Below are 26025 nucleotides of genomic sequence, written 5' to 3' on the forward strand. Positions count from 1 at the left end.
TGCTGCATGACCCTGGAGAAGTCCTATAACTGATATCTGCCTCAATTTCCTTGGCTGTAAAATGGGGATAATAATAGGGCCTATCTCCTATAGTTTCTGGAGGATCAGATAATTGTAAAGTACTCAGTACAGGGCCTGGCGCATAGTAGGTGTGCATAAATGTTAGCTATTATCACTATGGCTGTTTTCACAGCACCATTTCATGCTTTCCCGGGTTCAAATCCTGGCTTTTCCACTCCTGTGTGACCTAGCATCTTTGGGGATCACTCTACATACCCCAAATACCCAATCAGTCATCAGGCTGTGGCAATTCTACCTCCACTACCTCCTGCAGTCAAGCCCCTATCTCTGCTCATATTGCCCTCTCCAAATTCATGGCAGCGGTCTAACAGAAAGAATTTGCCCGAGAGTCGAAGATCTGGGTTTGAATCCTGCCTCTGACACCACCTGCCTATGACCCGCTCCCCTCATCTGCACAGTGAGAGCCTTGGACTGGGTGGTTTGGGAGGTTCCTTCTAGCTCTGAATCCGTAATTCTACGGACCTAAAGTGAGAAACAAGTCAGGGGGAAACAAAAGGACCAGTTTGGACACATTCGGCCAACAGAGCTTTCAGCATTTCTCGTCAGCGCACTCACGGAATGGTCCTTGACCTGACAGAATCTTCCTCGTAGTCATTACGGCCACAGGGGAGAGCACCAAGCATAGGGTCCGAGTTCTAGTTCTGCTGCCGGGTGGCCATGTGAGCCCGGGGAGCTGACCTAACCTCTCTGAGCCTCAGTTTCTTCATTTGTAAAATGGAGCCACCCACCTTGTGGGAACGCAATGGGAAAAGGGGTTTTCAAACCCCAAACCACTAACAAAATGGGAGTCAGGGTTATTGTTTCCCCCGTTCAGCTTCTTCCGGGAGATTTTAAGCTTCTTGAGGGTGGAGACTTTCTTTCTCTCATTTGTCTGCTCAGCATTTAGCATGGGACCTGGCACATAGTAGGTACGTAATAAATGCTCATGGAATTTAAGGATGGTCCATTAAGGTTAAATGGGTGGGGAAAATGCAAATCAAGCTTCCAGACAACATTGGGGGATGTGTGTGAGTCAGCATAGGGGAGGGGGTGGAAGAGTGCCTTGGTCACCAAACTGAGGTGCCCCTCTGTGGAGCTGTCAGTCTCCTACACGGTAACACAAATGCCATGGAGGCATTGGGTCCTACTCTAGTTTACTCATTCAGATCTCTGTATATTAGGCACCCATTGTCTACACTGGCTGAGCCTCAAAAATCCACCATGAAGAGAATTTCACAGAATGGCTACCACTGTGCCCCTTACTCCTCTAAAAGTTTCCAGTTCCTTATATATGCAAAATGAAAAGCCGACAGCACTTAGGGTAAACGAAGTCTATACCTTGGCTCCAGATGATCATGCGAATTCCCTAGTGTTCCATGTTCATCCTAGAAGCTACCACCTTCACACAGAAGCTGCTTTGAGGAATACACATGTGGGTACTCTTCCTGTCAAAGGATAACCCCATGTGGAAATATGGAAGGATAGCCCCAGAGTGTGTCAGGGAAACAGAGGCACCCATCGCTTTGTCAGCTCAGCACCCCTGCTCCCAGTGAGAGACCCAGAAGACCTAGGATGGAGCAATGGGAAACACAGAGCGATGTCCTGAGCCTGAAGTGTGTCCCACATTTGAACAGTGGAAGCATCATTGGACTCCAAGTTTGCTAATTGCTTCTCAAGTGAAAGGTCAGCAGATATGACTGGAGCCCTCTGTGGTTCCTCCTGGTCCCCTCGCAGGGTCCTCTCCAGCAGACCAACTGTCTAACTACCACAAAGCTAAGCAGTCTGATGATAAATGGCCTTCATTCTATGAAAAGCCACACTGAGAACACTGGACAAATGCCCAGGGGGCACCTTCTCCAAGGGCATGCAATCCTCATTTCACACCAGGGCCATTGGTGTGGACCATCACTCTTGCCTCTGGAGGGACCAAACCATAGACAAAGCACTTTGAAATAACTCTGAAGAATCCTGCTTTTTCATCTTTGGGGACATTTCCTTCTTCATACTGGCTCTTCAGAGTTAGGTGACCCTTCACTGAAACATCCACTCATTGATAAGGACCTATATTTTATTAAATCGTCAAGTTTCTTTTCCCTGGATAGATGAGGAAACGGAATCTGAGAAAGGTCAAGTAACTTGTCCAAGGTCACCCTGATAGCCCAGCATCCAGCCAAAATATTCGCCACTTAATGGATCACTTGCTGTCAGTCAGTCAATAAGCATTTGCTAAGTGCCTACTATGTGCCAAGCACAATAGTAAGCATTGGGGATACAAAGAAATGCAGAAGAAAGTTCCTGCCCTCAAGGAGCTTACAATCTAATGGGGAAACACAACCCAAAGGAAGCTGGAAAATGCAGGGGAGGAGGAGGTAAGCTCCCAAATGAGGCTCTGGTCTGAGGGACAGAGGAGCGGGCTCCAGGCTCAGGCCCCACCAATGAAGTGGGAGCTCCAGGGCTGATGAGGTCTTACACGTCAGAAAGGGCAGTGAGGTGGGAAATGGTCTTTGAGACAATGACTGGTGATCAGCTTCAGCCTGGTGAGAACCTCAGATTGTTCCCAATTAAATAATCAACTAACAAGCCTTTATTAAGCACCTACTGTGTGCTGGGCACTGGCAACACAAAGTCAGAAGTGAAACCACGCCCACCCCCCAAGGAGTTCATGCTGCCTCCGTGTTAACACAACATGCGGGAGGACCTGTAATCCATAGTCTCTCTCCAGCTTTTGCTCTTATAGAGTTGCCCAAGGCTCACCAACATTGAGGCAATTGCCCTCAGTGACTCAGCGAGTGTCAGAGGCTGGAAAGTCAGGTCTGCTTGACTCTATCCACTGCACCAAGAGACCTCTGAGCATGCTGACTGAAGACTTTCAAAACTGAAAGTTTTTATTGACATTTGTCTTTCCTACAGGATCAGAGCTATGCTAGATATGCCTCCCCTCCCCCCACCTCCCGTAGAGCCAGCCCATATGACAAATAGTATGCTTAGAAAGGAAAAAAAAAGTCAGCACCATCCAACAAGGATGGATAAATGAAAAGTCCAGAACACGAACAATGTGCCACACCTATAGCCCCCTCCCATCCCCACAAAGGGGAGGGTTCAAGATGTCTTCTCATCTCTCATCAGTCAAATCCTGCTGATCTTTATGGTTTTCTTCCAGATTGACTTTATAAACTCCATTTTGGGCTCACTTAGAGTTGAAGAGACCAGAGAGATTCATCTAGTCCACTCCCCGCATTTTATAAAGGTAGAAACTGAGGCCAAGAAATGGGAAGAGAAATTAGGTCATGATCATAAAGCTAGGACATTGGACCCAAGCCAGGACTTGGACCCAGATCCTCTGACCGAATGCCAACCTCTTTGCACAACCTGGAGATTTCATGGAGAGTTCTTTAGGAACAGTCATTGAGTGAACTCGCAATGGCGTCTGGCCTAGAATTCACGCAGGACAAGCTAAATGGGGGAAGGATGGTGATTGCCCAGACAATGACCTGCAGGTATCTAATGACGGAGAACTTCTAGGAGAAAGCACCTGAATGAGGTCAAATCTTAGCTAAAGAGCTGCATGCAGCCATGCAAGGGGCATTTCAACAGCCAGGCCCAAAGTGAAAAGGACAGTACCAGAAGCCCTGGGCTGCTCTCCTGAGGGAGGCTCCAGGAAGCTTTCTTAGGACTTACAGTGTTTAATACCTGTAGGCAGCTGGGTAGTGCAGGGGATAGTGTTGGGATGGAGTCAAGAAGTGCTGAGTTCAAACCTAGTCTCAGATACTTACAACTGTATGACTTTGGACAGTCACTTAACCTCTGCCTGTGTTGGTAAGCAAAATGGGCTTTTAGCACTTAGTTCAACAAGTGCCCTTGAAGAGTTTGGCCTTTGTTTCCTTTGAGTAATTCAGTGTATTTCATTGAGCCTTCCTAGGTGCTAAGCCCCAGGCCCAAACCCCTATTAGGTGTAAAACCTTAGTGGGTGTGGATTGGCAACTAAGGTGGGGCCCAAGGTGGTGCTAACTCCAGGGAGGGCCTGGTTTACATGTCTGGGACAGCAGAGGCTTTTAGACCACTGGGGTTTAAGTCACCTCTTTGTGACGATTCTAGGTCACGTGGGTGAGTCGCATGTGTGACTCACCCCTGACCCTGAAAAAGATATAAAACCAGGGGTTGGCTTTCTCTTCTTTGGAGCCCTTACCCACAGCTGTGGTGGTGCGCGTGACTCTGGGCCAGCCCTCGTTATGAGCTCCTGGGCTGAACCTAGATGTTGGTAACTATGAATCAGTATTTGGTCTGTCTGTCGATGTTTGTACTTTGTATTTTGCTCTGAAGGTCAGGGTGCTGGTCTCTTCCCCTGAACTAAGTGGATGGTATTTGTATGTTGAATTAAAGTAAGCTTGTCAACCCCTTCACCTTGCTTTCCTTAGTTAAGCAGATCAGAAGAACCTGTGCTGTTGGCAGCTTTCTGGGTGCTGGCTGTGGGTGGATCTTACACCCCCACAGAAGCTGCTAGCCGGATTGTTGAGACACTGCCTCAGTTTCCTCAACTATAAAATAGAGATAATGATAACACCTACCTCCCAGCATCGTGGTGAGGATCAAATGAGATAATGATGGTAAAGTGCTTAGCACAGTGTCTGCCACGTAGTTGGTACTTAAATCCTGCCTTCCTTCCTTAATTTCTTTTTTCCTTTTCTCCTTCCTTCTCTATCTCCCTCCCCCCTTCCTTCCTTTCTTTTTTCCTTCTCTCCCTCCTTCCTTCCTTCTTTCCTCCTCTCCTCATTCCTTCTCTCCCTCCCTCCCTCCCTTTTTTCTTTCTTTATCAATGACTTGAATGAGGGCTTAGCTGACAGACCTCGGGTGGGGAGGGGCTGCTAGACTTACATGCTGAGGCTGAAGCAGGATTCAAAAAGTTCTTGACAGGTCAGAATGGTGAGCCAATTCTGCTTCAGGAATGTAATTCAACAAATGTGGATTCATTGCCTAACATGCACATGTGCTTAAGGCTGCATAAGAAACAAAATGGAACAGTCTGGGTCTTCTAATGGAGGATGGAACAATATGATAAGGCTAGCATAACAAGAAGATGAGGCCGATGAAGGTAAGAGGTAGCCAAGGGGCTTTAGAAAAAATTTGAGAAAGGAAAGAACTCTTCAATCTGAGGGAAAGGGGTTATCAGAGAAGGCTTCAAGGAAGAGGTGACACCTGAGAGGATCCTGGAAGGAGAAGAAAAGTTTTGATGAGTGGGGATGAACAAGTATACTCATGAAATGCGAGATGCCCACTATGAACGAAGAGGCCATCTGTAAGGAAATCTAACAGAGATAAATGGAACTTGGATTCCGAAAAGTCAACTTCCCAAATAACAGATGGGGCAACCTGTGGCCAGAGAGTGCTTCAAGGGGAAATGATTTCGGGGTTGATGTGTTTAGAAGGCAACCCGAGTGCTAGATGAGTCACTAGTGTGACAGTGGCCCCAATGGGCTGCCTGGAGAATGAGTGAGCTCATTATCAAACTGTCTTCTACATTCTCTCACTTCATCTGGAGAATTATATATAATTCATTGTACCACATTTTAGAAAATGAGCTGAGAAGTGTCCAGAGGAGGGTAGTCAGGGACAGTGAAGGGCCCGGAGAGCACATCATAGGAGAATGGGCTGAAGGAACTGGGCATGATTAGCCTGATTAAGAGAAGACTCAGAGAAGGACATGAGCACTGCCTTTAATTATCTCAAGGACTGTCCAATGGAGAGTTCAGGTTGGCTGTGCTAGTCCCAAGACAGACAGTACCTGGCACATAGTAGGTGCTTAATCAGTGTTTATTGATGGATTGAGATAGAGGAAACCTTCCGAAGGTCTCGGGAGGCTCCTTGAGAGGCAGTGAGTTCTCCATCACTGGGGTTTCCAGGCAAAGGCTGGATGACCACTTGCCAGGGACGTTATTGAAGGCACTCAGCCAAGATGACCTCTGGAGGAAGCAGGTGCCCTTGAAGGACAGTAGCTTATTTCCTTCATCAGGAGCAAAATAAAGGGGTCAAGCCACAGACTCTCCATGGTTCCTTCTAGCTCTGGCCATCTTTGCTGTTCCCTTGACAGCACAATGAGTCTCTAAATTGTTTAAAACAATAGCTTTGTACAGAGTCTTTCAGAAGGAGAAAAAGAATATCTGGGTGACCTTCATATAGAAGATTTATTCAATTTGAGATAATTAATGCAATTAAGGAACTCAGATTTTTTTAATTTAGCATTTATACTCTGATACTGGGTAGAGTTGAAATGAGAACGGTTACTCTTTTCTTTTGTTTTTAGATTAAAAAAAAACTTCATTTGAAAGATAAACACTCGAATAGAAGCCAAAACTCCAGCCATGTCTACTAAGCAAATACCCTTTTCATACAAAAATAATTGTTACTGATATTGAATCATTAACTGAAAGCCAGAGAGCTTTTCTACATTCTCCCACTTTTTCTCAAAATGTTTCTGACCTGGACAAATTCGTCCTAAATGATCACAGGATCCCAGATTTAGACCCAGAAGTGGCCTTAGAGGCCATATAGCTCAATTCCCTCATTTTCCACAGGGGGAACCTGAGGCCCAGGGTAGTCAAGTGACTTGTCCAAATTCACAAGGGAATTAAGCAGGAGAATCAGAATCTGAACTCAGATCCTCTGTCTGTAAATCTGGGTCCCTTTCCATTACCTCCTTATTGCCTCATGATACTCCTTGAAAAGTCGAATACCCCTGTGGGGGCCCATTAGGTCACTGAAAGATGAGAACAGGCTATTTTAGGACACCTGCATAAGCTATTTTTGGAATTATTACTCAGTCGTATCCTACTACCCCGGACAAAACTCATTTCCTCAGAAAGGGCGGAAGGTGGTACGTCAAGAGCGCTTACCGTAAGGCACACAAAGGGTTTCACCAACAATGAGCCCTGGAGTCTGCTAACCACACTTGGAGGTAAGTAGGTACCACAAGGTTTCTTATCCCCATTTTACAGATGAAGAAACTAAGATTCAGAAAAGTTAACTGAGCCATCCACAGTCACAAACCTAGAAAATGTTCTTAGAGGCAAGATTTATGCCCAGGTCTCTGCTCACTACAAGGTCACTGCTTTCTCTACCTCCCCTCACTGTCTCACAGTAGGATGACCCCAGACGCCAACTACAACCGTCACATCTCCAGAGGGTGCTAAGTGGGTCACTCACTCACTCATTCACCATGCATTTCTTGGGGATAGGATCACTACATGAAAAGCCTTATGAGTAAAAGGTCTAGTTTTCTCCACCTTATAGATGGGAAGGCTGAGGCATTGAGACACTGGTCAAACTTGCATCAAAGCTAGGATATGGACAGTGACACACAGGAGTCTCCATGAAGGAACGGAGGTGATGGGTTTTTATTAAAAATAAATCAATAAATATCGATGATTCAGAGGAAGTGAGATGTCTCAGCAGCAGGAGGAGCCATGAGCTCCATGGCCTCTTACTCCAGTATGGGATTAGGGAGTCTCAGTGGCTGCTGTGGCCCCTCAGCCCACACAGAAGCAGAATCTCCCCCCTGAACTCTGTCCTCCCTCAGTGGGGCCTGGAGGATCTCAAAGCGAGGCATGAGCCCAGGGGCACACCAAGGCAAATGTTCTCTCAGGTCCACAGAGAGGCTGGAACTGTTGGCTAGACCACCTCTCCTCATAAAATATTAATCTGATGGGTAACAAAGGGAGGAGCAGAATGAATAGCATTCTGATATTATTCACAGAGGAGGAGGGGGAGAGAGAATGAGGGGGAAGAGGAAAAAAGGAGAAGTAGAGGATGAAGAAGGGGAGGGGGAAAAGAAGAAGAATGGGAGGGGGAAGGAGGGGGAAAGGAGGGAGAATGGGAGGGGGAGAGGGAAAGGGAAAGAGAAGAGGGATATGAGAGAAGGAAGGAAGAGGACAGGGAGAAGGGAAGAAGAGAGTTAGAGGATGTGGAAAAGGAGAGGGAGAGAGGAGAGGAATACGAGAGAAGGAAAGGGAGAAAAGACAGAAGAAGAATGAAATATGGAAGGAAAAAAAGTCCCCCGTGGTCTCAGTTCGCATTGCCTTCAGCAAGAGTATCGGGACACCCAAAGGTCATCTACACACCCTAAGGAGTAGAAGGATAAAGGGGAGAAAAGGGGGAAAAGTAAAAATCCCAGTGATAACTGGCATCACTCCCATTCTGAAGGTGAGAAAATTGAGCTACTAGAAATTTTAAGGAATGCTCCCCTAAGAAGAATCTGACCCATATTGACTGTGTAGCCCTAGGCAAGTCACTAAACCTCAGAAAGCCAGACAGCAGGTATCATCAGTAGAGCAGCTTTCCTCCCCCAGGGAGTTCCCTGTACAATAGAATCACAGATCAGAGCAAAAAACCCAAACTACAAGAACACAATGGTCTTCCAAGACACACAGTAAAAGATCCCTGTCCCCAACAAGAAGCTATAGGATGCTACAGCCAGAACAGGGGCCTCCCACCTCCCAGTGTCTGTCTCAATGGTCAGGGGATGCTCAGAGGACCCTGCAGAACTGCAATCCAAGCTAACTGAGTCCAGGGAGAACTGACATGGTCCATCTCCCCCACCCCCACCCTAAGGACCCTCCCTGCAGTGACTGCACGTGTGGTGATTGGCACAAACCAAAGGCCAGGGTGGGGAATCGGCCAAAGTATTTATGACAATTTGAGCTAATCCCAAAGTAATGAGAAATTCCTTTGAAGTGGTTCAGAATAAAGTAGGGAAGGCAAAAGGGAAATAAAGGGCTGGGGCAGTCATCCTATAAAAGCACCGCCCTGGCCCCATTTGCAGGAAAGTCTCCCATTGCCATCCTCTTCCAGTGCCAGGGCATCTGGTCCTGCTCTGGAGGGCTGAAAGTGAAGAAGGGAGTAAATGTGAATCAGCACACTGCTAATGACTCAGCTTAAAACAGGGCCTGACACATAGTAGGCAATTAATAAAAGTTTCTTGATTGACTGCATCCTATATTCATGGAAGAATCCAGCCTCCTAATACATGACAGAGGCAGGGCTCAAACCAGATCTTCCTCATACTGCCACTCAGCCACAAACTAGTGGGGGGGGGGTCTCAGGGAATGGGCCTAGAGCCTGTGATTTCACTGGAGCTAGACTCCCCTCCTGAAACAGGGCAGGTGCCTTCTCTGCCATTTTTAGGTGTAGAAGGTGCACAGAGCAGTAAAAGGTGGAGCGACTTCCCCAGGGTCACACAGCAAGAGACAGAAGCAGGACGTGAGAGCAGGTGGGTCTTGAGCCCCAAGCTGGCTCTCCATCTGCTACCCCAAACTGCCACAAAAATTAAAATCAGTCAACACAATTCAATTGAGGGAGAGAACCACCTCAGTCAAAAACTACTGTCTAAAGGCTCTTGGGGGTTTGAGTCAAGGCTTACAAGGAGTCCTAGGTGTCATCTCTTTGGGAGCTCACAATAGCCCTTGGAGGTAGAACCTGTGATTATGTCCATTTTACAGATGAGGAAACAGGACCCAGGAGAGGTCACAGCTCCTAAGTGGGTTTGCGCCTAGGTCTGCCTGCCTCCTAGTTCATCACTCTCTGTCCTAAACCATGATGCTGCCTCCAAAGTCCTTGGAAGGGTCCAGGCATCGGAATCCATTAGGCTGGGAACCAAGAGAGTGCATAATGCCAGCCGGCACCAGGTTTGGCTCCCAAGCCTACTCCCTGTGATGTCGCCACAGGGAGCTAAGAGGGTGATAGAGATAAACCAGCCTGACCCAGGGACAAGTAACCAGGGGCTAAACAGTCTCGGCAAAGTAGAAACAAAGCTTTGGAGGTGGCACTAACACCAGCCCACCCAAACTTCCGCTGGGCAGTAGAGTGGGGCAGGGCTCAATGGGCGTGTGAGGATTTCTCTGAGGAAAGAGATCCCGTGGTAAATTCATTTCATGAGTCACCTGCAATCATTGTGCTTTTAAAAGGCAGCAACCAGAAGCCAGGCACACAATCCATGTGGGCAGAGCCCCAAATGGGTCCAGTCCTTCTGGAACACCATGTGGAACTCGCCAAACGAAGGCATCCAACTGTTCACTTGCCTTGGCCTGAACGCAAGCCCAGCCGACCAGAGACAAAGGGAAAGGGCCCATTGGAAGCAAAAGACCTGAACGGCAATGTTCACTTTTAATTTTTTGTGGTTGCAGAGCACTGGAAATAGAGAAGCTTCCCACTGATTAGAGAATGGCTGAGCCAGCCTCGTCACGGGAATACGCTACTCTGCTGTGATGGATTCTGAAAAATGTGGGGAAATTTGTTTGAACTGATGGCGAAACACAACCAGGCTAAGAGATCACGTATGGGTTGCTGGGGGGCGCCAGAGCGCACAGAGCACAGGGTCTGGAGTCTGAACGATGGGGGTCAAATGAAGCCTCAGACACTGAGTCCGTGATCCTGGCCCCTCTCTGTCTCAGTTTCCTCATCTGTAAAATAGGGATAATAACAGCAATTACCTGCCAGGGTCATGCGAGGAGCAAACGAGATAATACTCATAAAATGTGCCGAGCATAGCGCTTAGCACATAGTAGGCTCTCCATGAATGTTAGCTGTTGTTGCTTATACCTAAGTTGGAACCCTGGACACAGTACTAGGGAAGTTATTATCATCAGCTGAAATCTGTGCCAGGAGTCCTCATGCCTAGGGGACCACGGATACCTCCCAGTATGGATCCATTATACGGCCAGACGGCAGTTCCTCACATCTACTGCATCTAACACTGCATCTACCACCTCCGAATCTTTGCACAAATCACCTCCTCAGGCAGGAATATGCTCTCCTTACTCCACCACCCTACAGAATTCCTAGCTTCCTGTAAAGCCCAGCTTCAGCAGCACCACCCCCATGAAGCTGTTCCTGATTTTACCCTCTCCCCCCACTGTTCCTCTCTTGAAGATACTTTGGATATATTTTATTTTTATCCCTCTGGCCACATGGCATCTCCCTGTCCACCCCAGGAGAACATAAGCCCCTCAAGGGCAGGAAGAGGTTTTTTGGTTTGGTTTTTGTGCCTGACACATAACAGGTATTTAATTTAGCTTTATTGAAGTCAGCTGAATAGAACAGACATAATGGCCACCATAATGTGAATGAAAACAAGACTAAACGACATCTGAATTCCTATGCCATGAAGTGAACAGTCTTGGTCTCAATGGGCCAGTGAAGTGACTTTGTCTTCTCTCATTTGACAGGGTCAGGCTTAAGGGCGGCAAAGGTCACAGATTTTCACAGAGGCCATTACTGTTCTTCATTCCACAAGGCGGGCTCAAGGCAGGGGTGCGGAGATTGGGAGGGGGACATTGGTAACTCACTGTACTGTAAAAAACAAAAGGCATCAATCACAAAAGCAAAAATCAATCAGTAAAAAGAGGGCACATCCTTCTGGAAAGAGCGGCTGCGAACCCTCAGGGATCTGACTCGGTTTCGTTCTAAGAGTATGGTGAAAGACAATTCTGGAGGCACAATTGAGGGACGGGGTTTGAAAGGAGGTGATGCATCGGGGCAAGGACACAAACCAAAGGCAAAGTGCAGGAGACCCAGAAGCAGCAAACCCCAGCCAGGATTACCAAGACACAGGATCGAGTGTGAGGAACACAGTGACTTCAATGCCGATGAAAATGGCAGGGTTCCAAGTCAAATCTCCCTCTCCCCCTCCCTGTTCTCTCCTTGCTCTTTCTCATTCTACCTCCTTCCTCCCTCCCTCCATATTTCCCCCTCTCCTCCTTCCCCCATCTGTCTGTCTCTCTCTCTCTCTCTCTCTCTCTCTCTCTCTCTCTCTCTCTCTCTCTCTCTCTCTCTCTCTCTCCCTGTCTCTCCCTGCCCCCTTCCCCAACCCTCCTCTCCCCCCTAATTGAGTTTTACTAATACATCTGCTCAGATGCCAAGGTCATTTTGAAACCAAGCTAGCTGACAGGCCATTTTATATAAAGCAATGTATTAGGAAGGTACTTGCCTCTCTGTCAGTGACAGATGAGGTGCACAAAATGGAGGGCATGGAGGTGAGGAGATGCTGCTCTTGGGGCCAATGGGAATCACTGCCCTCACTAACCCTGCTGAGGTAATCAGAGAGAAAGAGGGCCCAGTAGCACATGATGCTTGGTGCCAAGGATTAGGCAGATTCATGTTTGAAATATTTTCTCCTGCCGGAACCTCCAGGCTAAAGATCCTCCTGATGAAAGCAGACATCTCTCTCCCTTCTCTGGCCCAGAAAGGAGGCTTGGGACAGTGAGGTGAGAGGGTCAGGGAGAGAGTTCGGTTTGTTAATACTCTCCCTGAGAACATCCGCTTCTATTCTCCCTTCAGATTCCTTCTGAGACAACGCCCTCTGTCAGCCGTACACAGAAGGGCTACAGGCCCAAATGCCAGTATCACCTCACTGGCACAGCCACCATTCCAGAAAACATTAACAGACCTGCAAGATGTATTGACTTTGGCACAAGGAGGGGCTTTATAAACAGGTGAGAACTGTGGCTTTTCTGAGCCTGGAATAATACAATAGAGAGCATTGTGAGCTTGGAACATCTGGCAGCCCCTGAGAACAAAGGGCTCCCACCCACCTTTGTTTCAGCCAAACCGAGATATTCTGTGGAGTCAGGGCCACATGGATGGGGCCTCAAAGCCTTCTGAGTACCTTTTACTTAACCAAAGCAGAGGAAGAGCCAAAAATGCAAGGCCTACATACTAAGCACTCAGTGAAAGAACATTTGGATAGGACGCAGTCCCTGCCCTCAGGGAGCCCACAGTAATGCAGCAAGTCCCTGGGATGGGCCTGGGAGCTCACCTGGCCAAGCCCCTCATTGGATAGAGGGTAAACTGAGGCTTAGAGGGGGGAAGTACTTTGCCCACAATAACACATGTAGCAAGAATAGAACTTCAGGGTGTAGGGGAAAAAAATCTGATGATTTTTCCCAAAATGCCAACCTTTTACCTTCCAGTTTGGGGACTCCTACTCACAACAGTCAGACCTTTCCCAAGTAAACTTGAGTATCCTCAGAAAGGGACTTTGTAAACCCAAAGAACAGGAGCTCCCTTTTCCTGATTGAGTCTTCTCTTGGTTTGGGTGGATTTTCCAGATGATAGCCTTTTCTGGACTGGGGGAAGGCCACCAGGAGATGGGAATTCCTACTGTAGCACTGAATGCCATCCACGACAACTTCATTTCCACTCACTGGGACTGGTCATTGGGTTGGCAAGAGCCTCCTTAGGAGGAAACAAGGTGATATAGCATCCAGGGAAAATAAAGGGATCTCAGTCCACAATGAAAGATAGTGTCCAGGATGAGGGGGGAGAGAGTCCTACTGTGTGCCGTCACAGTTAGACCTCATTTAGAGTTTGGTGTTTAGCCCTCGGTGTCACATCTGAGGACCTTCCATTTCTGTATTTTTATCCTCAGAGCCTGGCCCATAGTAGGTACCTCATAAATCATTTTTTCATTCATTCACTCATTCATTCATTCACTAACTCATTCATTCATTTCTAGTTGTATATGCATCTCACTTGACTTTCTGAGTGTGATTCTTCTTCTGTAGTGCCGTTGCTTCCTGCAGTACCCGGCCCCTGACAAGGGCTGTCGTCAGGAGCCCATGAAAGCCTCCTTGAGGTGCTTTGGACATCTTAAAGCACCGTCGACTCTGTCAGCAAGTTCATTTAAGTACCCCTCACTTCAGACCCAATGGCCAAGTATCAATAGCTCACTCATTGCAGAAATCTACAGTTTGTAAAGCACTTTCCTGGTGCTGGGAGGTAGATTGATGGGTTATTCTTGTCATTTCGCAAAGGAGGGACTAAGGCTCAGAGAGGTCACAGACGCTTCTGAAGCTAAAGGGAATTTTAGAGGACGTTTCATCCAAGACCCTCATTTTACAGAAGAGGAAACTAAAAGAAAATGACTTGGGCAAAGTAACAAAGGAAACAAGTGGCAGAGTCAGGATTTGAACCCAGAGCTCTGATTGCAAAGCCATCACGATGGAGCTGAATTGTTCTTGGTCAGGCAGCCAATTACTGCACCAACAATCATTTATGAAGCACTTACTTGGCATCAGGCATTGTGCCAAGCAAGTAGTGGCAAAACAATCTCTACCCTCACGGAGTGTAATGAAAACAACTATGTATATCCAAGATGTTGACAGGATAAATGGGAAGTAATCTCATAGGGAAGAAACTATCATTAAGGGTACCTGTAAAGGCTCCCCTTCTGGAGGAAGATGGGATTTGAACATTGAAGAAAACCACATGGGATCATTGTATCTGGTCTCAGAATTCCCTCCCCTGCCCCTCCCCCCCATGAGGAAAACTGCATTGCCCTTCCCAAGAGAAGCCAAGTCAGTAGAGACAAGGTGAAAGAAATGTTCATCTGGAAATCCAACGAGTTCTTGGCTGGGTTTCTCATTTCTAAGATTCCAAAAGGACAAAGAACGAAGACCATTTGATGCAATTTCATGCTCCCTTGTCTGTGTGACTGGATTCAGAAACATCTTTGGCCTCGGTGTCCTTGTAATCATAAGAGATAATTCAGTAACTTTTCCCAAATTGCTGGCACACCAAGAAAAGACTCAGAGATGATTTATCTCATGATAGACACAGAGCTGCAGGAAACCCAGGGCATCTTCGGGCAAATCGTTCCCTCCATCTTAAATCAGGAGAGCACTTTGCATTCAGGACATCATTTTCTAGAGCTCATAAACAACCCTGCTTGGTGAGTTTGTAAAACCCAGGATTTCATTGAATGCATCTTGTAATGACATACAGCTTGTAAATTGGATTTAATGGAAAGAAAATTCTGAATTTAGCATCTGTGGACTTGAGATCAAATTCTGGTTTATATTTTTACTAACTTCATGACCTTGGACAAGCCTGCCCCTCCCTCCCTCCGTCCTTCCGTGTGTCTGTCTATCTGTCTGTCTATCTGTCTCTCTCTCTCTCTCTCTCTCTCTCTCTCTCTCTCTCTCTCTCTCTCCCTCTCTCTCTCTTTCTCTCTCTCTCTTTCTTCAAAGTATAGAATAAAATGGTTTGATGGAGGAAGGGAGCTATTTACTTTAACAAGCATTTATTACATGAAGCTAGGTGGTGCAGTGGAGAGAGCTCTGGGTTTGGAATCAGGAAGACTCATTTTCTTCCTGAGTATAAATCCGACTTCGTACACTTACTAGCTGCATGACCCTGGGCCAGTCATTTTACCCTGTTTGCCTCAGTGCCTTATCTATAAAATGGACTGGAGAAGGAAATGGCAAACCAGTCCAGTATCTTTGCCAAGAAGACTCCAAATGGGGTCGTAGAGAGTTGGACATGACTGAAATGGCTCCACAAAACACTATTGTGCGGGATTACACGTTCTGCATGGAGTCAGGGACTCTAGATTCAAATCCTAGCTCTGCTACTTAGTTGGGAGAGTTATTTTTCTCTGGCCTCAGTGTCCTCATCCATAAAATGGGGGGGGGGGGCAGAGATGACTGCTAAGCTTCCTTCCATCTCTAAAACTATGATCCCATGTGCTCAATGTCCACAATGCTCCAGGTACTGTCCAAGGTTCTGGGAGTAAAAAGACAAGCAAAGCAATTGCCCCTTGCATGCTACTGAAGGAATAGAACATTCCCACAGCTGAGAAAACCCCAAGTACATACAGTACAAAAGTGGCTTCAAGAGGTAAAGGGGGCTAATGACTGAGGGGGGAGAAAACCATGAAAGTCCTCATAGGACAGGTGGCACCTGAAATGTGCTCTGAGGTAAGCAAGGCATTGTCTCTCAAAGGTTCCTTTCAGATCTAAATCCAATTACCTCCAAGACTCTCTTGATTTCACAGAAAAATAATCCCCTTCCCCAGGCAGAGACAAAGCAGCCCTATCCAACTCTGACACACCTTAGATGTTGGACCTTGGACAGTCAACTTTTTCCCAGGGTCTCAGTTTCCTCACCCATATAATGAAGGTGTTGGAGTTGGTGGTTTCCAAGGTCCCTGGTGTTGATCTGTGATCCAGTATTCTTAGGATCTTCTCTCTATTCATTCTCAGAGTAAATTCAACCAAATCCTTGATAATCAAAACAAAGTTTCCATTGATCTGAAGTATGAACTGGCCCTAGGCCACAGAGAGGACCTTGGACACAGAGGTAATCAGAAACTTAAACAACACTAAGACCGTGCCAATAGAATAGAGGGGCTTTGAGGGCCCCAGGGCCATTCCATTCTTTTTGTGTATGTATTTTCAGTATCCAGCACAATTCCTGGCACACTGTCACAGCCTAATAAATGTTTGTTCAGTAAAACTGCTTAAAGACTTTTGGCCATTGAGGTTCTGTTATGTCAGACATGGTATCTTTGATGCCAATACTTAGGAGGTTAAGAGATGGAAATATTTTTTATAATTTTTTTTTCTAGGATGATCTAAGGGTCTTTTTTCTACACAATACAAAATGAAATGAGAGTTACTTGAAGGATTTAGACTGAAGGGTGGGTGAAACAGGGAGAAGAGCAAAGGTAGAATACCCACCTGATAGCATGTCAGGAGTAAACATTTCAGGCCAAAACATCCACCTGACCAGTAGCAGGGGTGGGGAGACGGGGAGGGGGATTCCACAACCCTGGGCTCCATCTTCTAGTAAAATGTATTATCACTGGGAAAAGCCACCCGTTGAGTGGATCTGTCACTTACCTTATACAAAGAAAGCATCACATGTGGTCCCTGACCCTCCACAAGCACATTACTAACAGAGACAGTTTACGTAGCCCCAAACAAGTTCTGATAAAGCTAAGAACTGGGACTCTGATATCTCACCTCCCCAAATAATTGTCTCATTTTCTCTTTTTCTAAACTAATCTTGGAGCTGAAAGGGACTTTGGAGGCCCTTTAATTTGACCTTTACATGAATAAGAATCTCTACCATGTATAGACAAAGTGACATCCAGCATGATGGTGTAGACGGAGGGGGCAATAAGCTGCTGCTGCTGCTGCTGCTGTTTACTAGTACGAAGACTAGCACTTCTCCTTCTCCTCCTATTGCTGCTTCTGTTGCTACCACTACTAGTGCTGCCACTGCTACTACTATCAGTATTTCTGCTGCTACTCTGGCTGCTGCTGCTGCCGCCGAAGAGAACAGTAACAGCATAGAATAAAGTGCTCCGTTACTTGGTTTCTCTCAGGCTGGCCTTCACCATCTGGTCTAGTGATTCCTGGTGAACTCTGACATCCTTTAGGGGGTCCATGAGGTTGGAACTATTTTCATCATAATAAAGACATTTTAATTTCTAATATAATAAATACCAATCAGCAAACCCACCTAAAGAAAATCTCTTTGGAGGCGCTTTGTGATTTGCAGGAGTGTAAAGGGGTGTGGAGACCAAAAAGCCGAAGGACTGCTGCTCTAAGGGATGGAGGGATTCAGAAAGGGAAGAGCAGAGTATGGGCCATGGGGATCACAGGAGTTTGAATCAGGAAATAATAGCTAACACTCAGAGAGTGCTTTCTGCGGGCCAGGCACCGTGCTAAATACTTTACAATTACTATCTCAGATGATCCTTACACCAACCCCAAATTGTAGGTGCTATCATTATCTCTATTTTGTAGATGGGGAAACTGAGGCAGTTAGAGGCTAATCAACTTGCCCAGGGTCACATAGCTGGTAAATGTCTGAGACCAGATTTGACCTGGAAGACTTGAGTTCAAATCTGGTCTCAGACATTGACCAGCCAGGTGACCCTAGGCAAAGTCTTCTTGAGTCCAGGTCCAGGACTCGATCTACTGTGCTATGGGAGCTGGAAGTGACCTCAGAGGAAGGTAGTCCAGCTTGTTCCCTAGCTAGGGTGTCCTCCAGCCATCCCCTCAAATGACCTCCTGAGGCAGCCCCTCCGTATCTGGGACAACTCCAGTTGTTGGGAAATTTTCCAAGGGACTGAGCCTTGGGCACTTCTACCCTTTGTCCCTAGTCCCACCCTCAAGAGCCACACAGATCAAATCAGAGGCACCTACTGGTAGCAGAAAGTACACTGAATTTGGAGACCAAGGATCTAGATTCAAATGTAGCTCAGCCTCTCCCTCCTGGAACCTGCAACCGGCCACTTAACCTTTGTCTCCTCTGTAAGGTGCCAGGGCTGGGCCAGATGACCTCCTAGCTGTAAGTCTATGCTATTGTGTTTCTCTAAGACATAGTCCTTAGACCTGAGGGGATCTGCTGGAAGTAGACCTCAGAGATGGGACAGCACTTTTAGTGGCAGGGGAATGGAAATAAGCAAGCATAAAAAGTGACTAGGCACCATGCCCAAGAAGACAGTAGGCTAGGCAGGGTCAGAGGATGTGTGTTGAGCACATAGATACTCTTCCTTTGTTGAGACTAGTTTAAAATAGACTAGATATCCTTCTGTATAAAGCCAAGCCCGTGAGGCCACAAAACCCCAACCTGATTGATGTTTGCAGATTCCTTCCCAAATCCTTACCGTCTGCTGTAAGTCCTGAATGATAATGCGAATGACCAGAGTATTGCCTTGGCTCTCTTCCATCTTGACGGATGGCTTCTCAGAGGTCGCCCGGATGGTGTCATAGATGGTTTCTTCTTTGGAGCTATCTGACTCAGATTCCATTGAGTAATCGGAGAAGCTCTGGGCCATCTCATCCTCGCTTGATGTGGGACTTCGTGGCATGGCTGCAAGGCTGGTTTTGTCTCCTCTGCCGTGTCTTAGTAAAAGCAAAAGGGACAAAATGGAAGCAAATGTTAAAAACCTTGGGAAAACAGGAAATGCCATTTTCGCCAATTCAGAGATCTTTTTCACTTCCTATTTACCTTTTTTTAAACTTCTTTTTGCCTTTCCTTCCCTTACTGCCCCTTTCGCCATCCCTTCAGTGTTAGATGACCATGAAGCAGAGGATGGAGGTAGTTTGAACATTTCTATAAAAGTCAAAACTTGGTACAACCAAACAGAAAAGCATCCAACAATAAAGGAACTATGGTCCAGGGCCAGCTGGTTGTGAGCGTGGGCATGGTGTGCTCTCAGTCCAGATCCAAGCATTTTAACACCAATTTAATTCAACACAATTCACCAAACTTTGAGGGTTTCCTATGTGCAAGGTACCATGCCAGGATGAAGATACAAAGAAATAAAGGAAACAGACAGGACCCTCAAGAAATCCATATTCTAAGGGGGTGAGTAAATGCAATATGTGCACAAGTAAGAAAAAGCAATTTCATTCACCAGAACTTTTATATGGCACGTTAAGGTTTACAAAGTGCTTCATCTAGGTCATCTCATTTGATCCTCACAAACCTGCGAGTTATCTTCTATTATTTTCCCCATTTTACGGTTGAGGAAACTGAGGCAGAAGTTAAGTGATTTGCCCAGAGTCACACAGTAAGTGTCTGAGGCAAGAACTAAGTTCAGGTCTTTCCTAACTATAAATCCCACACTCTATCCACTGGGCCACCTGGTTTGCACATGAAGGAGAGAGATGGAGAGAAGGAGGGAGGAAAGAAAGACAGAGGTGGGGGGGGGGGAGGGAGAGAGAGAGAATATAATACTGATGACTAGACTGCATTAATAATGAGAATAGGAATATTCTCTAAATGAATTTATAGATTCAGTGATCTACCAATCAAACTACCAAGGGGGTATTTTATAAGCTAGGCAAAATAAGAGAAAGATTCATTTAGAGGAATGGAATATCTAGGATCTCAAAAAAATAACGGAAAACTAGCAATGACATGAGAACAGACCTTCAGAGCTCCCATTACACTCTAAAACAGTAATACCAAAATTATTTGGCAATGACTAAAAAATAGAAAAGCAAATCAATGGAACAGACTAGACAAGAAAGCATTTTAAAAATTGACTTGATACTCGAATGATTGATAAATCCAAGAACATCACTGACTTGGGGAAAAATCTCCCTCTTGACAAGGTATGCTGAGGAAGCATGGAAACAGATTAGCAGAAATTAGCTTTAGAGCAACAGCTTACACCATATAACACAGTAAGTTCAAAACCGGTGTGGCCTTAATTTTAAAATCCATACCACTAAAAATATTTAGAAGAGAATCAGACTCATAGCTTTTCTAGTAATGTCTAAGAGGAGAATTTTTCATCAAGCAAGGAATAAAGGCGACCATAAAAGATAAATACAGCTCATTTTGATTATGTAAAATTAAAAAGGATCTGAGCTATAGGGATAATGAATGCAGTCTTATGTATGATAAATATAAGATGTCTATGGAATATCCAATTGGAAATGCCAGGAGGCAGTTGGTGATAGAAATTCTGAGCTCAGGAGGCTAGGGCCTCATGTACCTATCTGGGAACATCAGCATAGAGATAACTAAGTCTACAGGAGGTAAGAAGTCCACTGAGTGAAAGACAGCAGACACAAAGAGAAGAGGGCCCAGGAAAAAGCTTTTAGTGTGCCCACACTGGTGGGACATGACACAGATGTGCACCAAAGGAGACAGAGAGAGAGTGGTTTGGCAGGTAGGGGGAGAAACAGGAGAGAACAGTGTCATAAAGAGAGAATTTGGGGGGCAAAACCAAGCAGGAGGTTATTACAATAGTCTGGGCTAGAGGCAGGAGGATCTAATTTTGACCAGGTGCGCTATGGGAAGAGAGAAGAAGCAGATGCCAGAGTCAGGAAGAAGAGGACAAGAAATTTTGACTACTTGAATTTAAGAGGTAAGGGAGAGTGAGGGGCTGAGAATGACTGAAGTCATCCTCTGCAAACCTGGGTGACAGAGGACGGTAGTGCCCTCAAGACAAATATAGGGAGCTTAGAAGGAAGGATGTGTTTATGGAGAAAGACAACAAATTTGGGTTTGCCCAGCTGGCTACTTTCCTGCACCTCACCATCTCCAGAAACTCAACATTCTGCAAGATGTACTCACCTCTGAAACTCCCAACTTCTCAGATCATTTCCCATCCCAGCTTTAGTACTTCATCATGTCCCAGGTGCTGGGTAACCTCACCCACCTCTAGCTTGTTTTTAGCCATTTTCTCCCCTACTGATTGTGAACTTCTTGAGGTTCTGAGGCTATCTTATGCCTGTCTTTGAACTTCTAGCATTTAGCACAGTGCTTGGCACACAGTAGGTACTCAACAAATGGTTATTGATTGATTGAGTTTGAGATGCCTATGGGACAGACAGATGAAGTTTTCAAGCAAGTAACAGGAGATGTAGGACTGTGGAATGTGTCTTTCATTTTATCCCAGCACATTTGTCTTCTGATGTCCATTTCATCCCAGCTAATACTGCAACCAATTTTCCCTTCTTGGGGCATTTACTGAGTTAAGGTGGGGACAGGAGGCAGTGGCCACCACAAGCTTTTGTAGAAAGAGATGTGTCCTTGGAAAGACAAGAGCCAAGCTCTTTTCCTAGCTCCCCTCCTTGCTTCCTCCAGAAATTGCTGCAGATAAATCACTCCACCTCCACTGTCAAGAGACTGGACTAGGTGATCTCCAAGTCACATCACTTGGAAAGCAGCAAAACCAATGTGATCATGTCTGTGCGCACTGCTCTATAGTCAGCTCCACACAGAAAACAAAGCCGATGGATTGCTTTTCATCCACTAATTATACAGAAGAGCAGGAAAATGATCCGAGCCATCCAGGCCAACCACTTCATTTGGTGGATCAAGACATTGAAGGCCAGAGTAGAAAGCACCTGGCTAAAGGTCACATACAGACCCACTTGACTCCCTTGGACAAGTCATATACTAAAAGCTACTCTAATCCAGGGAGCAACAGTCAAAGGTCCCAAAATGCCATAGCAGACAAAGGGGGTGCAGGGGAGGAGAACCACATGGAACCATTCTCACCAGAGATATGGACAACCATCTTTTCTAGGTCAACATGGTCATCCTTTAACTCAGAGTCAGGGGTGACACCTCTGGCAAGAAGAGTGAAAGGATATAGGATTAAAGCACCATAGATTGAGAGCTAGAAGGGACCTCAGAAGGTAACTAATCCAAATCCCACATCTTGCCAATGAGGAAACTGAGGCCCATGAAGAATAAGTGACTTGGTTAAGGTTACACAAGTGTTAGAGACAGGATTTGAACCAGGTCACTTGGTTGTAGTACCAGTGGTCCTTTTCCCACCCAGTCATATCAAAACAGATGGGGCAGAGACACCAGCTGGGAACGGGGAGCAAGTGGGACAGAATTTGGTGAACTGGAGCTAAAAGGCTTTGGATCAAGTCAAATGAGTTCTTGTTTAAAACCACCATAATGGAAACTGTAAAAAAAAAAAGTGCCTGCCATGTTCCAATTGACTCACTTGGTATTTCATGAGTAGCTGACTACAAATCAACCAGAGGCCCTCCGGAGGAGTTCAGGAACGCCACGGTGATGATATACAGCGTGTCTTTAAGTAAGAGCTGCTCAAGAAGCCTGAGGTAATCTCAGAGGTAGTGGCAACAAGGGCCACTTGGTGCCTGGCACACTCACCAGGCAGCCTCAGGACAATGGAACCAACTTCAAAAGTCATTATACTTTTGTTTAGATCCATCAAAGAAAAAAGGCACAATGAAATCCTTATCCTGCTCCTCCCCCCCCAAAAAAAACAACAGAAAACTGGGAAAAGAAGGTGAATTTGACCCAAATCATGACTGACTGGGTCTGCATCTTCTCCCACGTTCTGGTCAATGTGCTTATTAAAGCATTACTTTTACTTTCAAATAACTATCGTCAATGCCTCAGTCACTGCTCTCACTCCGCACCACTTGGCATATGCTTCCCTGTTCCGTTCAATTCATAGACCATTGATTTCGAGCTGGATAGGCCCTCAAGAAGCCATGTCATCCAACCCCATCGGTTTTAGAGGTAAGGAAACTGAGGCCCAGAGCACCCATCACTGGCAGATGGAGGATTCCCACCCAGAGCATCAGGAGCCTCACAGATTGAGAGCTGCAAGGGTCCCTTTGGGTCATCTCATCCAACTCTTGTCTTTTACAGACGAGGAAACCAGGACCAGGAGAGATGACAAGCGATGACTTGCCCAAGGTGACCCAGGGAGGAAGTGACAAGATGGGATTCCAACCCAGGTCCCTTGACTGCAGATCCAGAGCTCACTCCATGGTGACTCTGACTCCAAATTCTTCACATGTATCTTGTCCATGGCAGAACAACAGTTAAGGCATCATAGCATAGCAGAAAGAGTGTAGTGTTCTGGACTTGGAGTCTAGAAGGCTGTGCTTAAATCCTTTCTCTGAAACTTACAAGCTGGATGACTGGGCGAATCACTCCAACTCTCTGAACCTCGTGCAAATCTTTAAGACTACAAGTCGTGGTTAGGTTGCTATCTGCACTGATGGAAGGAATCCCCACACCAGGTACTTCCATACTGATAAAATCAGATCTTCGGTATACAGATGTAATAATACCCATTTACAACAAGACACCATAACTGACTCCAATTTTTGCTAATACAAATGCAGATCCTCATACTACTTGTATACAGAGAGGGCCATTCTGTCTGCTAACATTTATGGCCATAGTAGTTGGATCTGTGGGTGACCAGATATCGCTGTCTAACTTGAGGATCAAAAGACATAAATATCTAAGTGCTTTACAAATCCGAAAGAGCTACATAATGCTGCTTCTGGTCATTACTGTAACTCTCATGACACGCTTCCGCCACGTAACATCAAATTCTATTTCTGCCAGTTTTGTAAAAAAAAAAAAAATTGTATCACTTTTCTCTGTTTTTACTAATTAAAGGTATACAAATTACTCTCTCAAAATTTTTCTTGGCATTTCCCAAATTATTAGCTCTGTCAGAACATTTTTCATATTCTTAGTAACATTTTCCATTTCTTCCTTCCAAGATAATCTATTCCTATACTTTGCCAGTTTAACCACTGGAGAATGAGGATTCCTTTTGTAATTTCCAATCAGTCTTCTAAGAAGTCTGGAAGTCATATTTTTAATCAAATATTTACCATAAAGATTTTCCCCCAATATGTTTCTATCATTTTATCTCAGATACAAAGCATTTTTCTAGGCAAGGTCTAATTATGAAATCAAATTAATTTACTTTATACTAATACATTTTCCTATTTCGTATTCCATAATTAAAATTTGTTCTCCTTTCCATAACTAAAATGAATATATTAATTCCTTTACATAAAATTTTTATTCTATGTTCACATTTAGATGGGGGGAGGGTGTTGGCACACTTCCCCATGGATTCAGAGCATGCAGGCTAAGGGCCTGCAATCCTACCCAAGCCTCAGACTGCCTGGTACAGATGCACTTTAGAAAGGGAATTGATAAGCCAGAGCATGCCCTGAGGAAGGCAGTCAGAATGGTGAAAGGCCTCAAGATCAGGCCACAGGCAGATCAGTGAAAAGGTTCAGTCTGGAGAAGAGAAGCCTTCTTAGAGATGGATACCTGGGTTCAAGTGAAGCTGCCACACAGACTAGGGAGAAGGATTGATCTGCTTGGCCTGTAGGGCTGCACTAGGAGCCATAGGCAGATGTTTTAGAGAGGTAGATGTTAATAGGAGGAAAAACTTCCCTACAATTGGGCTGCCCCTGAGTGTGACAGCCTGCCTCCAGAGGCACTGGGTTCCCCATCCCCCACCTTCACAGATTTCAAGAGAAAGCTTGAGAGAAACTTGTTGGAGAGCCGGTAGAGGGAATTCTGGATTAAGTCAAGGGTAGACTTGATAGTGAGTCAGCCAACGGTCACCAAGGCTTTATTAGCCTTTACTCTTGCCAAGAACTTCTCCAAGCACCATCTAAGGATACAAAGAAAGGCAAAGACATCCCCTGTCCTCAAGGATGTCAAAGTCTAATGGGGGAGAACATGGGTACATAGCTATGCACATACAAGATATATATATTCGGGGTAGATGGGACTGGCAGCTGGTTTGAGGCAGGGGGAACAGGGATGGTTTCCTGCAGAAGGTGGGATTGGAGCTGAGTCTTGAAGGAAGCCAGGGAAATTAAGACATCAGAGGAGAAGAGGGAGAACATTTCGGGCAGGGGGGACAGCTGGTGAAAAGGAAGGTAAATATAAGATGAAGTGTTGTCTGTGAGTACCAGCATGAAGGCTAGTGTGACTGGATCATACAGTACAAGTACAAGAAAAGCAGTAAAGTATCAGGAAGCTGGAAAGGTAGGAATAGATCAAGGTATGCAGGGCTTTGAATACCCAAAAGAGGACTTTCTTTTTGACCCTGGAAGTAAAGGAGAGCCACTGGAGTTTTCTGAACAGGGGATAATCTGAGCAGATCTACACTTGAGAAAAATCCCTTTGGCAAAGGAGTAGAGGACAGATGAGAATGAGGAGAGACTGGAAGATAGGAGAACATTTAGGAGGGTATTGCTATAATCCAAGCAAGAGGTGAGAAGGGAATAAATGAACAAGGGTGGTTGTTGGGGGAGTTCAGGAAAGAAGACACAGAAAAGAGATGTAGAAATGAGAAGACATTGAAAAGAGAAATGACAGTATTTGGTAGCAGACTGGATATTTGTGTGGAACCCAAGGTTCTGAGCTTGGGTGACTGGGAGGATCGTGATCCCCTAAATAACAACAAGGGCCTAGGGAAAGAAGAGTGTTGGAGGAGAAAGAGCGTGAGTTTGGTTTTCTCATCTGTTGAATTTGAGATGCCTATATTATATTGAGATGTCCAAAAGGGCAGTTGATGATACAGAACTGGAGCTCAGTAGAGAAATTAGGGCTGGATATAGAACTCTAAAACTCATCTACATAAAGATGATCATTTCTGGAATGATCTCCAAAAAAAATGGCAAGGTGGGAAAGAGGGATGTACTGGGAGAAGGGAGAAGGAAGAGGTAGAATGGGGCAGATTTTCTCACATAAAGGAGGCACACAAGGAAGAGCTTTCACAGTGGGAGGAAATGAGGGAGAGGCAGGCAATGCTTGACCCTCACTCTCAACAGAATTGGTTCAAACAGGGAAGAATATGTACACACTCAGTTATATATAAAAAAGTAATTTACCCAATAGGGAAGT

General features: G+C 45.6%; 1 protein-coding gene across 1 annotated transcript in view; it reads right to left on the minus strand.

The window, feature by feature from the left end:
- The window catches only part of SHANK2 (SH3 and multiple ankyrin repeat domains 2), a 717699-nt gene that overhangs the window by 613847 nt on the left and 77827 nt on the right, over positions 1 to 26025 (minus strand). Inside the window, exon 3 of the mRNA XM_036763425.1 lies at positions 18506 to 18743. Within this exon, the coding sequence (XP_036619320.1) occupies positions 18506 to 18709 (204 nt within the window). The 5' untranslated portion in view covers positions 18710 to 18743. The remainder of the gene's footprint in view (positions 1 to 18505; positions 18744 to 26025) is intronic.

Source organism: Trichosurus vulpecula, chromosome 6 (assembly GCF_011100635.1).
Source record: "Trichosurus vulpecula isolate mTriVul1 chromosome 6, mTriVul1.pri, whole genome shotgun sequence".
NCBI classification, from domain to species: Eukaryota; Metazoa; Chordata; class Mammalia; order Diprotodontia; family Phalangeridae; genus Trichosurus; species Trichosurus vulpecula.